Genomic DNA, 15,711 nt, shown 5'->3' with positions numbered 1-15,711 from the left:
ACTGCCCTCCCTCCTCACTTCAGCCTCATACTCTCCTTTTATTTAAGGATCAACAAAAACCACCCTCTGCCATGAAACCTAACTGCTCAGTGTCCTCCTCCATTAAGGCAAGTTCCTTGGGGGTAGGCATTGTTTTCAATATTTTATCCCTAATGCCTGGCATCCAGCCAACCCAAACGTGATTTTTGTTTGCCTTTGTAGTATTTCTCATCATCCCCAAACCTTTGCTGTCACTTGACCTCTCCCTCACCCTACTTCCTGGCATTCACCAAGACCGTTCCATTCATGCCGTATATAACGAGAGACCTGGACCTTGAGTAAGGTGTAACTTAGGCTCTGAGCCTCGGATCCCTCAAAAACGTTTCTTTTCATCTACAGTGTCTTCCAGTCTGCTCTGCGTTTTTCCCTATCTTTTGCTTCAGCTGCTTAATACTTTACAGCCGAAATGTTTTGAGAACATCACCTTTCCCCCACTCCTCATTTCCCCATTCCAACCTATCCTACGTAGCGCTGCAGGAGGAATCTTTTCTAGGCACAGTGGCTCCAAGCATCACCCAGCTCGCTGTAGCCACTTCAAAGCTCCAAACTGCTACAAAATAGCAATGCAAGTTTCTTAGCCCAGCACTTCGGGCGTGACTTACTTTTACATAAGTAAACTTGTTACTCCTATGTTGCACTCACCCACCTACCCCGCTTAGGTAAGTTTCTCTTTTTCTGCCCTGGCTTACAGGTGCTCAAAGGACCCAATTCTCTATTAATTCTCTATTAAGAGTGTGGCCCGGGCAGCGGGGCTGAGTTTGAGACAACTCTTGGGAGCGTCAAGAACTGGGAGGGAAACGGACTGCAGCATAGAGGATGGGAGGCTAGGTAGCAGAGAAACACAAGCCGTCTCCCTCCCTTCCTACTACCCCCACCTCCCCCGCCCCTCTTCTCGCGCATGCGCTCCATCGCCCCGCAACGATTCGAACGCACGTATGTGCGCGCGCGCCCGGTGACGCCGCTCGCCGGCCCTCCTCCTGCTCTGCGGCGGCGGCGTCGGGGGCGGGGTCAGCGTCGGCCCAGGCTTGGGCGATTGGAAGGGAGGGTAAGAGGGAGGGAGGAGGCGCCATGGCCGCCGCTATCACCGACATGGCCGACCTGGAGGAGCTCTCCCGCCTGAGTCCTCTGCCTCCCGGCAGTCCCGATCCAGCGACGCGGAGCAGGGCCGAGCCCCCCGGAGAGGAAGAAGAAGAGGAAGACGAGGAGGAGGAAGAAGAGGAGACCGAAGCGCAGGCGGTGGCGGAGCTGTTGCTGAACGGCGACGGCGGGGGTGGGGGCGGCGGCGGCGGCGGCGGGGGCGAGGCGGAGACCATGTCTGAGCCGAGCCCAGAGAGCGCCAGCCAGGCCGGGGAAGACGAGGACGAGGAGGAAGAGGAGGAGGAGGACGAGAGCAGCAGCAGCGGGGGAGGCGAGGAGGAGAGCAGCGCCGAGAGCCTGGTGGGCAGCGGCAGCAGCAGCGACGAGACTCGCTCCCTCAGCCCCGGCGCAGCCAGCAGCAGCAGCGGCGATGGAGACGGCAAGGAGGGCCTGGAAGAGCCCAAGGGACCGCGGGGCGGCCAGGGCAGCTGCGGAGGCGGCGGCGGCGGAGGAGGCGGCGGCAGCAGCAGCAGCAGCGTTGTCTCCAGCGCCGGCGACGAGGGCTACGGGACCGGGGGAGGCGGAAGCAGCGCTACCTCGGTGGGTAGGAGAGGCAGCCTGGAGGTGTCTTCGGACGGGGAGCCCCTGAGCCGCATGGATTCGGAGGACAGGTCAGTGCCACCCCGCGCCCCTCCCTGGAGGCCCTCCCCGAGAAGTCAGTACCCCGCCCCTCCGGCCGCCGCGGCGGCCAACTCTCAAACCATTTTTTTCTCTTTTTCCTTTCCCCGCCCCGTTTTTTTTCTCCTGGTTCCCCCCACAGTCCCAGGGAGGGAGCGAGAGAGACCCAAAGTCCGACCTAAGTTGGAAGCCGCCGCCCGCAGAGGCGGCCCGAGGCGGTCTGCTCCGAGGCCGCGGTCCGTCCGAGCACGCCCAAGGTTAGCTTCAACCATGTTCACGAACAGTTGTCAGAAGTGTAATTGACAAGTGTTTTCCAACATGGCTGGTCTAGCCGGGCCGCCGCCGCGCAACTTCTGGGCCGGGCCAGACCTCGGCACTCTTCATGCCTGTTTTTAAATCTGGAAAGATTTGGGGGTTTTGTTTAGTCAAGAGAAAGTTTCTTAATTCAGGCTTGTAACAACGTGGTACCGGGCCAGAGTCTAACCTTTTTCTTTTTCTTTACATATATTTTGCTGGAGTGTAGGAGAAACATCACTTTTTTAAAGATTAACTGGTTGAATGACCAGTAAAATGTGGTTCTTGTATTCCATAATGCTCATTCAGATACTTTTAGGAGGTAAAAAAAAGGCAGAGGAAGGGAGGGATGGTTTTGCAATTTTGTTTCCAGCTACACTTGGAAGGCACAGAGCTGTAGAAAAAATTTAACTGATTATTTTTCACTCGTACCAAATATCAGCGGTCCACTAATGAAATCTTTCCCTAGAAACTTTTAAAACACAGTGTCCTGATTTCAGCTGCCCCAGAAAGCACCAAGTCTTCTTGCCATGTGGTGGAGAGGCCTTGTGGTTGAATTTTCTTGTGTAGTAATTGTATCTCCAGTCACAGAAAACAGTTAAGTGCCATAAATAGTATAGATTTTTTTTGCTATTTTTAACTGGTTTTGAGATAATAATCGTTTTGGAAAAACTTAGCATTTTTGTTAACTTGTGATTGATTGCCTTTCATATGTCTGACTTGAAATGATGCTTTCCAGGTTAACAATCTGTTAATTGGATTTTAATTTGTAGTAGGATTTAAATAAGATTTGTAGTGGGATGCAGCCAAAGCAGTCAAGAATGAGTGGGTTAAATAAGATTGGTAGCATTAATAATTACTGAAATTAGGTAGTGTAAAATTGCCTGGGGAAGAATGAAAAATGTTTAGTGATTGCTAATTTTAATGGCCAAGTATATTTAGTAAATAGTTTCTGTTAAAGATAAAAGTTTACCATATATTGATAAAGCCATTTAAGCTTGTTTGACAGTTCTTTTAATGTTTAGTTAATAGTGTAGTATAGTCACACTTGAGTGTTTGTAATACATTGGTACAATGCATGTTTCATAACTAAAGCACATTTTGGAATCCTTGGAAGATTGATCGCTGGATGCAAGGTCTGACTTTAGTTAGAAGAATTCAGTACTGAGGAATTTTATTATCCATGTGGTTCTGCCTTTGCACCACATGCTCTCTGGTTACAGTAATCAGAACAAATCACTTCTTAAGGTACCATGGTTTGAGTGATGTTCTTGAAATCTGGAAGAATGAATGTCACTTCAGACAATTAACAGTTGGATGATTGCCCCCTCCTTCTCTCAACCTCAGTTTCTTCATCAGTAAAATGGGGCTAAAAATAGCATCTTATGTCCGTGAGGATCAAATGAATACTTCACAGCCATAAGGTGTTAATAGTTTAATGTTGGTGTGTTATGTCGGTTTATGAATTGAAAAAGTGGAAAAAGTTAGGTATTATCTTGTAAAAAAGAGAAAATCAAAGATTTGCACAGCCTTACACATAGTACCCACTTGTATTTGCTTGGGTTAAACTTTTTGGAACTACTTTCTGTCTAGCCTGTACTTAGTAGCATTTTAAAGACTAGTTATAAATAACCTTAAACAATAATTGTAAGTTTTTGAAAGCCACCTTTTCAGGCTATGAATTCTCTGTTATGTAATCACTCAAAAAAATGGAACTTTGCTGTACTTGAATTTTAAAAATTCATGCTATATACAACAAAAACAATCTTACAACATCAAAGAATCTTGAAATGAAAATGAAGCCAATAATTTATACATTATTTCAGTGTAACTCATTGAGTTTGTACCCTTTGGGAAAAAAGTTTTAATCATTTTACCCTGAGACATAACTTTAAATGAGATGTTTCTTTTGTTGATTTGGAGAAGTTTGTGTATATGACTTAAATTTTTAGTTTCTTGTAAATTAATGACAAAGTTGTGTGTGTGTTTTGTAGTTTGACTTAATAGGAGTAATTTTTGGGGGGGGGAAGGGAGGTGTGGTGGGGAAGGAGACTTATCAGATGAAAGCTTTTATTCTGTGTATAATTTTTGCCAAGGTTTGTCCTCCTTTTAGACTTATCTATTCAAAGAATCTTTTCATCAGAAATTTACTGTGGAAGTTGCCCAGAATGATCAGAATACTTTTATGGATGAGATGAGACTTGAATTGGGACTTGAAAATTTTAAGGTTTACTAATTGATTGGCAAGGGACACAAGCAACATGCCAGTTAGAAATATGGGTGGACTTAGTGTGGAGGAGTTAAGTCTGAAATAGTTTGAACATTGATATTAACTTAATAAAGTTTAAATCACTTCTTTTTAACTAGCAGGATATAATGGTACTGTTTGTTAATACTGGTTGCAGTCTAGCTTCTATTTTGTTTCCCTTAACTTTTCACACCCGTTGTACTTTGGGTCATTTGCCTGAATTTGTTTGACTCTGTCAGCAGTGTCAGAATAAAATTTATGAAAAAGGCACAAAGTTTGTGGTAGACCTAAAATTTAGGTTAAAGATTTGAATATATAATAGAGCTATTGATTTTTTTTTTGAATAGGGAAGTGATAAGATGTTTGAAGTTCTGTATACATTTAAAAAAATTGAGGGATTGAGCCAATTAAATTTTACTCACCTGAGAGAATTCCAGAGGTATATAAATCTTAGCGTCATTTTCTTGCCCCTAGGCAGTTTTACTGCATCAATGAATTAACCCTCAGCAGTGGAGAGTATTTTTATCATCCTCACTTTTCCCCCTTCCCCTCAATTTACTTTCAGTTCTATTAAGATTTCTGCAAATAAGAGTATGGTACTTTTAAATTAGCAAAAGGAATAAAAGCCCTTTTTCACTTTGAAAGGTCAAAAGTATAACAAAACAAACTATTTTTAGTGTCAGTATCTTAAAGGTTCAGGAAATGGAGATATTTCTTAAAAGCTGCAAAATGAGGTTCCCCCACTTATGATGACATTTTTCCCCCCTTCAGTTGAAATTGGAGAAAAGAGACTTTGTGAAGCTCTTGTGTTTGCGATTTTTTTTAAAGTCTTGCATTTTATTTAGCATTTCAGAAATGTTTACTATTAAGTGATTAAAAACTTAGTCTCAGCTTTTGGGCAACTTTTTAAAGCTAAAATTTGCAAATAAGGTTCCCATCTAGATACACGCTTCTTAACTGGGAGGTCTCTGGACCATTGAAATCATAGGTCTCTGGACCATTGAAATCATAGGTCTCTCAGAGGTGTTGTTCATGTGAAAACACCATGCATGCCAAACTTGAATTCATTGCCCATTTGAGTTATGCATATTCTATCTAGACATTCTTTTTGCTTGGACCCAAAGGCTATCACTTTCATAAAAACTTGTCTCAGCTTGTGATTCTGTCAAGTCTTCTAGAATGCAGGATTATATCTGACATAAGACATCAAAGTAGGATTTTTTCTGAATGCTCTTGAATGCATTTGTGTTTATACAAATTATTCTCTAGTTTTAGATTCTCACTTTATAAAGGGCAGAGACAATTTCTGTTAAATTATTTTCAATATTTAGGGTAATGCCATGAAGAGTTTAGCTTACTACATTCTGATGATGGCAAAATCAATTAACATTGGCTTAACTCAGTTTTACTGTTTGAGAAACAGGAAGCAAGATAAGGTTTTATTTCTGTTAGGAATGGTAAATCTTAAAGTTGTAGACTGAGGAACTTGAAGCCAGAAAAAGCAATATCTCAATCTTAACTATATTTCTTTAATGGAAGCAAAACTGGTATTTCAGATATAATGATAAATGAAAGGCCATGCTGATTTTTGTTTAAGAAAGCATGAAGTTCTTGTTCTATGTTACATAAGGGGGAAAAACCCCTTGTGTTTTCCAAATGAGATTGCTGCACTCCAGCTGCACACGCAGTTCCTTTCCTAATGAGTAGCATATATTTGTGAAATTATTTTCTTTCTTGGCCCATCCATCTGGGGAACTCCTAGTAAGGAAAATTTTACAGAATGACACCAAGAGATTAAAAGACTTGACCCTGGCTATAGCTGGTATGTGTCAGATGTTGAACTTGTACCTAGGTCCAGACTTTCTTGACTCTAAACCCAGTCTTTTATCTAGTATGCTAATATTGCCTTTCAAAAAATCACCCCGAGAGCTCAGCAATAGAGGTGAGATAGCACCTGAGACAAATATAATTTTATGTCACTACCTTAACTAAAAACTGCATAACAGATAATTACAGGAGTCCCTGTAATGTCCACAGTTTGGTTGTGGAGATAAGAAAGTCTTAGAGAAGTAGAGGCTTGGTTGTTTCTCAGGAAAGATGTTGATGGGCAAACTTTGGTTAGCTCTATAAGAGTATAGCATAGCATGTTCACTTGTTTTCTGTTGTGTCCAGGGGGTGGGGGTTTACTTGGCAAAGATAAAGGAAGGGTTTACCTTCTTCAGTTCATTTTGCAGATGAGGAAACTGAGGCAAACTGAGTTAAGTGATTTGCGCAGGTTCACATAGTAAGTATCTGAGACTGGACTTCTTGACTTCAGGCCCAGCGTTGTATTCACCTAGCTGCATCACCTAACTGCCCAAGGCAGGTTGGAGTTTTGATACATAGGTATTTGGGGTAAATTACTGTCTAGGCTTAGGTTGCAGCTACGTTCAGTTTCTTAGATTCGTGAGGCGGGAAATAATGTGAAACTGGCAGTCTGTGGCACCTTTGCTCAAGGAATTAGGAAAGACAACATGAGAATCTGGATTAGGTAATGACAGAAAGATGTCCGGTCAGGGTTTATGTTGTTGCGCATGGTTTATTTCCCTTGTTTGGCTCTTACATCAAATAGCACTAAACCAAATGGCAGAAAAATCTTGACTCACGGAGGAAATTTTAGGTGGTTAGTTGGACTAATAAACAGAAACAAAGGGGATCGATCAACTGACCTCCTAAATAAGGGACAATACAGAATCCCTGTGGAAGTTCTGAGGATTTTTTCCAAGTCTCAAGTGGTCACTGAATTGAACAAGTGTTGCCAAATCTTGGTTTAAAAGAGATTTTGAATGTATTTTTGGTTAACTTTAACACAGACATAATAAGGGACCTAATCAATTTCTCCTGTTCATATTGCCCTACCATTTAGATGGTAAATAAATGCTTTTCTAATTGTGATTTTTTTTTTTCTTCTTGGGGGGTGTGTGTGTGTGTGTGTGTGTGTGTGTGTGTGTGTGTGTGTGTGTGTGTGTGTGTGTGGTAATTCAGGGACCATGCCAGACATAATTTAGGAATGCTAATGAAGTATTTAAAGAAGGGAGAGACCTTATTTTAAGTCTTTATTGTAGACTTCCACTAGACTTGCCTGTAATATCAGTTCAGATCTTGGTGGGAGTAGGGATTAGGCACTAAATTGTGTGCGCTTCCAGGGGCTGTAATTGGTGAGGAAGCAAGGTGTTCTCTTTTATCTCAGATCTATCCTTAGAAATCAGTAAGCACCTTCTTTGGTTGAGGGATCAAAAGATTGAGAAAAGGAAGGGTGGTAGAAAGTCTGATTCATTCTGTGGCTGACTTTGTAAATTTATTGGACCTATTCTTATGACCATGACCTGACTGAAACTTTTCTTGAGCCAATGGGCTTAAATTATTCTTTCCATCCTACTATATATAGCTCTTTAGGTCTGCTAACAACAACAAAGGAAAAAGATGATTGTTAGTGACTTAAATCCCTGTCTTACCTCTGATTAGCAGTATGATATAGGTAAAATAAAAGGTTAATAATCCACTCAGCTCTTTTTTTGTTAATATATTAAAGTTTTATCTACATTGAGTACTTCATTTTTGAGGTCTTGTTTCTGCGAGTAGTAGCAGATGATTATGCCAGTTGGAATAAATAGATCTGTTGTACATATAAATCCTGATTCCCTGAATGTTAAATGGTTAAGAATATTTGCAGTGCAAAATATAATTCAGTTGAGACTCCATCAATGGAAATTTTAACTGTTGAAGCAATGGTAAAAGACTTGTGAGGTACCTCACCATAATTTTGATAATTCAAATGTATTGGCTTTTTTTAAAAGAGGTGCGTGTATGTAGATATTTATGCACTTTAGTGCATTTTGACAATCATTACATTTAAGAACAGAAGAGGTTAGCAACAATGCCTGGCTTCAAAGTAGGCACTTAAGGCCCCTTTTTGCCTTAGTCACCTAATATCTAAACTTTAGTTTGTAATTCAAGGCCACCATATATATTGTGGACTTTTTACGTGCTTAAGACACTAGGATTATAATGAGCGAATCTTCAACTTCAAGGAGCTCATGGTCTTTTATGGGGAAAGACGAAGTGATTTTGTTTAATGTGGGTAGTATATTCGTGGGTACAGATCTGAACCCTTTAATAGACCAGGCTTCATGAATGCCTGGGGCCAGGAAAATAGTTGTTTCTAGGTCTATCCCAGGAATTTGGCTTAATCTGAATCCTGTCAGAGCTGCTTTATTAGCATAACCTTTGAGAACCCAAGCCTCTGCCATTTGTTGAACTGGATTGTAGGGGAGGGAGTAGACAATAATATAGTAGAATGTGATACATATGCATTTGCTTTATTTTTAAATGAATGAATAAATTGATTATCAGTTAATATTAACTTGCCAGAATTATTTTAAGGATAAGAAGTGCTACATAAATGCTAACTATCGCCTTTGTTGCTGCTGTAGTACCTACCTCATAGGACACTTTGTAAACTATAGAGTATTACATATAATTGAGTTCTTAAAGTTGCTAATAAGTAAGTGAAATATACCAATAAGTTATGACTGCCTTCATCTCTGTAGTTTCTCATAGATGAATTCTGGCATACCATTTCACAAGGAGTAAATATACTCCTTGAAGATTGCTTTTTAATTTTTCATAATTCTGCCCTGGTAATACAATGAAATACTGCCAATTTTATCTAATCCTTTGTTACAAAAAAAGGGGGATACATGCAGAAACTTTTCAGAAATTTTTCAATTTCATTTATTCTCACTTTCCCATCAACCTCCATCAAAAGGAAAAAACTCTTATGTATATTTAAGCAAACACATTCTTATATTGGTCAGGTCAAAAGGTGTCTCATTCTTATGTAAAACTTTCAAATATGGATCAAAAACATGGTGCCAGAGATGGAATTTAAATATAAATTAGAAACAGCTTCATATAGAACAGAATGTAACTTTGGTCAGGGAATAACGGTGCAAGATGCCTCTTTTGTGGATTATATTTGATTCCTAACTTAATGAATACTATTGGAACCTGAAAATAATCCTGTTTCTTTTTCTCAGCTTTCAACTATGTTGAGCTCTGCTAACTATCTCATCCTATCTTCACATTTCAACTTATGTCCTACTTTCTCCAAGAATGCTTTTCCCCATTGTCCTCCCTTAACTTACCTGTTTTTGGTGGAGCGCAGCACTACCTTCCTCCAGGCTTACAACCCAGGTGTCATCCTTAACTTCTCACCCTACTCATGTCTATTCAGTTGCCACATTGTCCTCTACCCTCTAGCACCTCATTTCTTTTGGCACTGCTATCCCCCTCGTGTAGTCCCTTGGTGTAGTACAATTATATATAGATTATTGCCATAGCCATCTGATTACTCTGCATCAAGTCTCTCTACCACTCTTTAAGACATCTACTTAGCAATCAAGTTGATCTTAAAATGCAGGTCTGACCATATCACTCTTTAATTCAGTAAACTGCAGTGGCTCTCTATTACCTCTATGACCGAATAAAAAGTGCTAACCTAGCCTCTTTCCACTTTACCTTGCTAATTCTAGAAAAAGACTTTGCATCTTTTGGTTTTTTCACTGCCTGTCTCTAACAACTTCGATTCGCTACCCAGTCCTTGTCTTGTCTCTTGGCTTCAAGTTTCATTCCAGATCTTAATGCAAGAAGTCTTTCAGACCTCATTGCTGCTAGTTAACCTTGTCTTTGAGATTACCTCCAATTTATTCTGTATCTGGTAGCTAGATGGCAATGGATACAGTTCTGGGCCTGGAGTCATTTGGGCTCAAAGTAGGCTCAGATAATAGCTAAAGAAGTAGAAGTAAATGCCCATTAATTGGGTAATGACTAAAGATGAGTGGTACGTGAATGTGATAATACCACATTGCAAGAAATGGCAAAAAGAATATAGAGAAGCTTGGAAAAACCTACCTGTAGTGATGCAGAATGAAACAGACAGAGCTAAGAAAACAATAGGCATGATGATTGCAACGATGTAAATTTAAAGAAACATGAAAAAAATGAAGAAGTGACTCTGACCTTAGACAGAGTCACTTAACCCCTCTGTCTGCTTAAATTTTCTCAACTGCAAAATTGGTACAATAGCACCTACTTGACATTATTTGCCCTTCATTTTTTTTAAGAGAGTTGATGACATCATGGGTGATGGTTGGGGTAGACATCCTGCATTGACAGGTTTGAACCCTGTCCATTACCCTCAACCTGGTTTAGCCTGTTTGCCAAGAAGGTTTGTCTGGATGTGGCTGCTGTGTACTTAACAGCTTCTTGGAGCTACCTGATGAGAGTTGGGTGAATCAGGACACAAAAGGTGGAAGAGCAACTCTGAAAAGGTTTCAGCAAGCCTTCACACCAAAGATGCTTATCTTGAATTACCTGGTAGAGTTGTGAAGATCAAATGAGTAAAGTGCTTAGCACAGTGCCTGGCACAGAGGAGGCACGTATATATTTGTCCGTGGTTGTTTGCATGATGTATCTCTCCCCCATTATTAGAATGTTAGTTCTTTGAGGGCAGGGATTGTCTTTTGTCATTTTTTGTATTCCCAGTGCTTAGCACAGTGCTACTCATCTCTTAATTGTTTGACTGGCTGATCTGTACTTGTTAACACATGATTTCATATAGGAAATTCTCTATCCATAGGGATGAGAGTAGATAAAAACATAAATTACAGGGCTATTTAGCCTTTCTAAATAGAGCAAGGACTAAAATCTCATTGATTATCTCCTACTTTCTTTTTTTGCTGATTTTTTTTATAAATTTTAGTTTTTTACGTTTAATAAGTTTTTATTGATGTAACGACTTTGTCCAGAGATCCATCCAATATAACAATTTTTTAAGTAGTGATCAGTAAAACTGAAAGTCTAAAGATATGTGTGGCTACACTGGGCCTCTCATTTTTGCAAAGGTGGGTGGAGTGTGGAGGTATCTCATCTCTTTGAAGGCATACTTATTCCTTGCAATTTTGTAAAACACTTCATTATTTTTGTTTCCATTTACTGTTGTAGTCATTGTGTTGTTTTCTTGGCTTTGCCTGCTTTATTCTGCCTCACTGCAGGTTTTCATAATCTATATTCACATTCCATTCTTCTAGCATAGTGATTACATTCATGTACTATGTTGTCCTTAGCTATTCCTCAGTTGATGGGCACCTACTTTGTTTCTGATACTTTGCCATCACAAGAGTTAGTTATAAATACTTAGTATTTATGGGGAATGCTTATCAATGAAAGCCTGGTAGGTTAAAAGATATTTTAGTCACTTTATTTGCAAAATTCTAAATTGCTTTCCAAAATGAGTTGTTCCCACTTTACCTACAATATACCAACAATACACTAGCATTCCTATCCTCCTGCACCACCTCCACCATGGTCAGTCTTTTGTTTTTTTAGTAATCTTTGTCAGTTTGCAGGATGTGAGGTTAAACCTCAGATTTTTTAAAAATTATTGATTTGGAACATTCTTAGGTGGTTGTGTAAGGTGTTGGTTGGTCTTAAGCCTAATTTCTGCCAGATCTCTTTCCAGTTTTACAAGCATATTTTTCTTTTTAAATGAAAAAAGGAGTTCTTTTTACTAAGTAAATCATGTTTTCTGGCTTGTTGAACATTGGGTATTGAGTTCCATAGTAACTTTTACTAGATGGTTTTGATCTGCTTTATAATAGTTTGAGTTTCCCTACCTCTTTATTTTCCTTTGTAATATCTAGTACAATATTTTCAGTATACCACAGGTTGTCATGATGGTATATTTAACCTCAACCCCGTTCTGTTTGAATTAATGATGCTATATATGACAAAGAGTCTTTAAAAAAACTGATTGCTCCTGTTTTTTCACATCATTTCCAGTATTTTTTATTTTTAAAATTTAAAGACAAAGATTAGAGGAAAAAAAGCACGTCTGTTCAAGACATTGAAAAAATCTAGTAACATAACAAAGACCTTCCACAAAAGGGTGGATTGGGAATGTTAATGTTCATTCAAGTCATGCTTGATCTATATTTTTGTTTTACTTTTAATTATTTGTGAATCATTCTTTCCCCTTACATTGTTGCCATTGTGTATTTTTTTGGTTCTACTTATTTCACTATTCATGGACATCTTTCCTTGCTTTGTATTCACATATGTATATAACTTCTTACAGCATGGTAATACTCCATTATATTTGTGTGTACCACAGTTTGTTTAGCCATTCCCTAATCAATGAACATCTGTCTCTACTTTGTCAGTTCTTTGCTATCACAAAAAATGATTTGCTTCTACCCTTTTTACCCTGAACTGTATTTTGGATCCACTTTCTCTCTGTCATCTCCTACATATCTCAAATTAAACATATTTAGAACAGGTCTTATTTCCTTAAACCAACTTTTCCTCCTAACTTTATTTTGTCAGGAATGACACCACCATTCCTCAAGTCGCTCATGTTTATAAATTTGGAGTCAGTCTCTTAATTCTCATCTCTTATCTAAACAGTTGCCAATTCTTGTCAGGTCTAACTCAGCAATATCTCTGACATCCATCCTTTTTCTCAATTAATCATACCATAACCACTCACTTCTTGTTTGGACTATTATAATATCCTAATTATTCTCCCTGTCTCTAATTCCCCTTTCTCCCATTTATCTTTCACAGTATTCCAAATTTTTATTCCTGAAATTCAGGTCTCCATGTCATTCCTTTGATCAGAAGGTTGGGTGGCTTCCTATTGACTCTGCTACAAGCTCTTTGTTTTCACCTTTCTAGTCCTTTATATTCTTAGGATGGTTATATAGTCTTTCCTTTTTCCCTCTCTTCCATCCAGACAGCTTACTTGCTGTTCCCCAGTATGTAACATTGCACCACGTTACCTTCATTCAGGCTGATTGATTGTCTTCTTTCCCAAGGCCTAGATACTCTTTTTCTTATCTTTGACTCTTAGAATCTCAACTCAGTGTCATCTTCTATACCAGACCTTATTCTTTTAGCTTAGGGGGTGGGGAACCTGTGGCCTCAAGGCCCTGAAGTATGGCCCTTTGACTGAATCGAAATCCCTTCAGTATAAGAATTTGTTCTGTAAAACTTCAAGGACTTAGAAAGCTACATGTGGCCTACAGGTTCCCCACCCCTGCTGGAGTAGTTAGTGTGGGTCTCCTAACCTTGTCAGTACCTTTATTTCTGTGGCTGAAACTAGTAGTAAAGAATGGTTAACTTTCACTTGAGAAGGAATCCAACATACTCTTCTACATAGTTCTACATTACGGTGGAAGCCTGAAAGAGGCTTCCCTTCCTGAGATAGGTGTACACCCTTGCTTAACATTGATAACATGGGCTATTACTGCGCTAGATGAGGCTATGGTGGCAGAAACTCCACTGCAGCTTCACTAACCCTCTTCTAGTTGGTAGTTTCTCTTTGCCCCCAAGTTACTTTTTAAATAATTTGTATTTAATTGCCTGTGTTCAGCTAGAATCAGTTTGCCTCCTAGTAGAATGTAAGCTCTCCGAGAGCAGTGATTGTTTACATTTTTTTCTTTGATTTTTTTGTCTGGTGCACATAGCAGGAAAAGCTCCCTTAGGGAAGGTTATATTTTGCTTATTTCTTATGATACCAATGTAGCATTTATTTTAGTAGACAACGGTTAAGCAGGGAGGCATAAATTCATACATACTACATCATTTTGATCTAGTTCTGTATGCTCATTTTATAGATGGAAAAAACTGGTGCCTATAGAGGTTTTATAAAAGTCTCCTGATTATCCAGTTCACCTTTTTTTTTTATACTACCACACAATCTAGACATAGGTATAATTAAAATATAATTAAAGAGTACTATGAGGAAGTTCCAGAGGACTCAAAGCTGGTGAAAAATATCCAGTTAAAATCTGCATATAATATGGAAGCATTGGCTTCAACTAGAAGCATAACTAACTAAAAGTTATCATTTTGGGCACAGTATGTCTCATAAGGGAAAGCAGCCAGGTGTTTGGCTGGGGTATCTACCATCTACCCCAAAGCAATGACTTCTATCTGTGCCAGCGCAAGTGCCTCAGCTTTAGATCACTTCCACTATTTGCCACCTTCTCTCCTATACATCTGATGAAAAAGGGAGAGAAAAATCATGTAACTATTTTGACTGGTCCATTACAAATCTGTTATACAACCTCATCTGGGCCCTCACTGTTGTTAGGCAATCAATCTATTTATACCTGCCTAAGAAATCCCTATCCCACTCTCCTTAGGTGACTCTTCTGAAACCTTTTCATTCCTTCTTAAACTATCCATGACTCCCCTTTCACCCTCTCAGATGAGAGAAACTCCTGCTCTTCTCTCCTTATCTATCACTCAGTTGCCTTCTGCCACTTTTTTTTCTCCTTACCAAGACTACCCCTCTGCTTTTTTCATATAACCCCATTTCATCCTGTCTGCTCCAATAGATTAGATTGCCCCTTCTTGTCATCCTTACTCTTTCACTTTAAATTTATCCCTTTCTGCTGTCTCTTTCTGTACTGCCTACATGTCTTCCCTATCCTGAAAAACCTCTCATTTGATCCTTGTCATCCTGTATCTCTTCTGCACTTTATGGCTAAACTCCATCTTCAGTATGTTGCCACACTTTTGTCTTACTCTTAACCAACCCCTCATAATCTGGCTTTTTTTAAAAAATTGAACTATTTTATTTTTAGTGTTTGACAATCACTTCCATATATCTTAGATTTTTTTCCGGTCCCTCCCCCTTATTCCCCTCTCCTTCTCCATTCCCCTCCCTGAGACAACGTGCAATCTTGTATAGGTTCTGCATGGACATTCCTATTAAATGCATGTTGCAAAAAGAATTAAAATGAATGGGGAAACTATAAAACAAAACAAGACACAACATAATATGAAAGAAAATGATCTGTTTCTGTCTGTGATCCAGTTCCATAGTTCTTTCTCTGGATGTGGAAGGTGTTTTGCCTCATCTATTGGAAATTTTTTAAGTCCGTGCATTTCAATGAAGTACTGTACTAAGTCTACCAGAAAAATTGCACACTGTGGTTGTTGCCATGTACAAAGTTGTCCTGGTTCTGCTCCTTTCACTGAGAATCAGTTCATATAAGTCTATCCAGACTTCTGAAGTCGTCTTCCTGTTCATCGTTTCTCATAGTACAATACAGTATTCTATTACATTCATATGCCACAGCTTATTCAGCCATTCCCCAATTGATGGGCATCCCCTTGATTTCCAGTTCTTGGCCACCCCAAAGAGAGGTGCTATAAAAACGGGCTTCTAACCATATTCCTCTCTCCAAAATATTAATGATGTCTTAGTTGCCAAATCTAATGGCCTTTTTCTCAGTCCTTGTTCTTTTTGACCTCTTCAGTCTTTG

The 15,711-nt window shown here is 39.5% G+C and overlaps 1 protein-coding gene and 1 long non-coding RNA gene across 5 annotated transcripts in view; one reads left to right on the top strand and one right to left on the bottom strand.

Annotated features, from left to right (window-relative positions):
- Positions 1-1,801, bottom strand: part of LOC140533625 (uncharacterized) — a 39,230-nt gene extending 37,429 nt beyond the window's left edge. The window contains exon 1 of the long non-coding RNA XR_011977012.1: positions 1,713-1,801. This is a non-coding gene — a long non-coding RNA (uncharacterized lncRNA). The remainder of the gene's footprint in view (positions 1-1,712) is intronic.
- Positions 1,060-15,711, top strand: part of AEBP2 (AE binding protein 2) — a 68,373-nt gene continuing 53,721 nt past the window's right edge. For 2 of the 4 annotated variants that reach the window (XM_072653601.1, XM_072653600.1), the window contains exon 1: positions 1,060-1,787. In XM_072653601.1, the coding sequence (XP_072509702.1) occupies positions 1,108-1,787 (680 nt within the window). In that variant the 5' untranslated portion in view covers positions 1,060-1,107. The remainder of the gene's footprint in view (positions 1,788-15,711) is intronic. The other 2 variants (XM_072653602.1, XM_072653603.1) reach the window with 2 other exon arrangements.

This window comes from Notamacropus eugenii, chromosome 3 (assembly GCF_028372415.1).
Source record: "Notamacropus eugenii isolate mMacEug1 chromosome 3, mMacEug1.pri_v2, whole genome shotgun sequence".
Classification (NCBI taxonomy): Eukaryota; Metazoa; Chordata; class Mammalia; order Diprotodontia; family Macropodidae; genus Notamacropus; species Notamacropus eugenii.
Note: the sequence above shows the minus strand (reverse complement) of the source record. Positions and strands in the feature narration are given on the sequence as shown.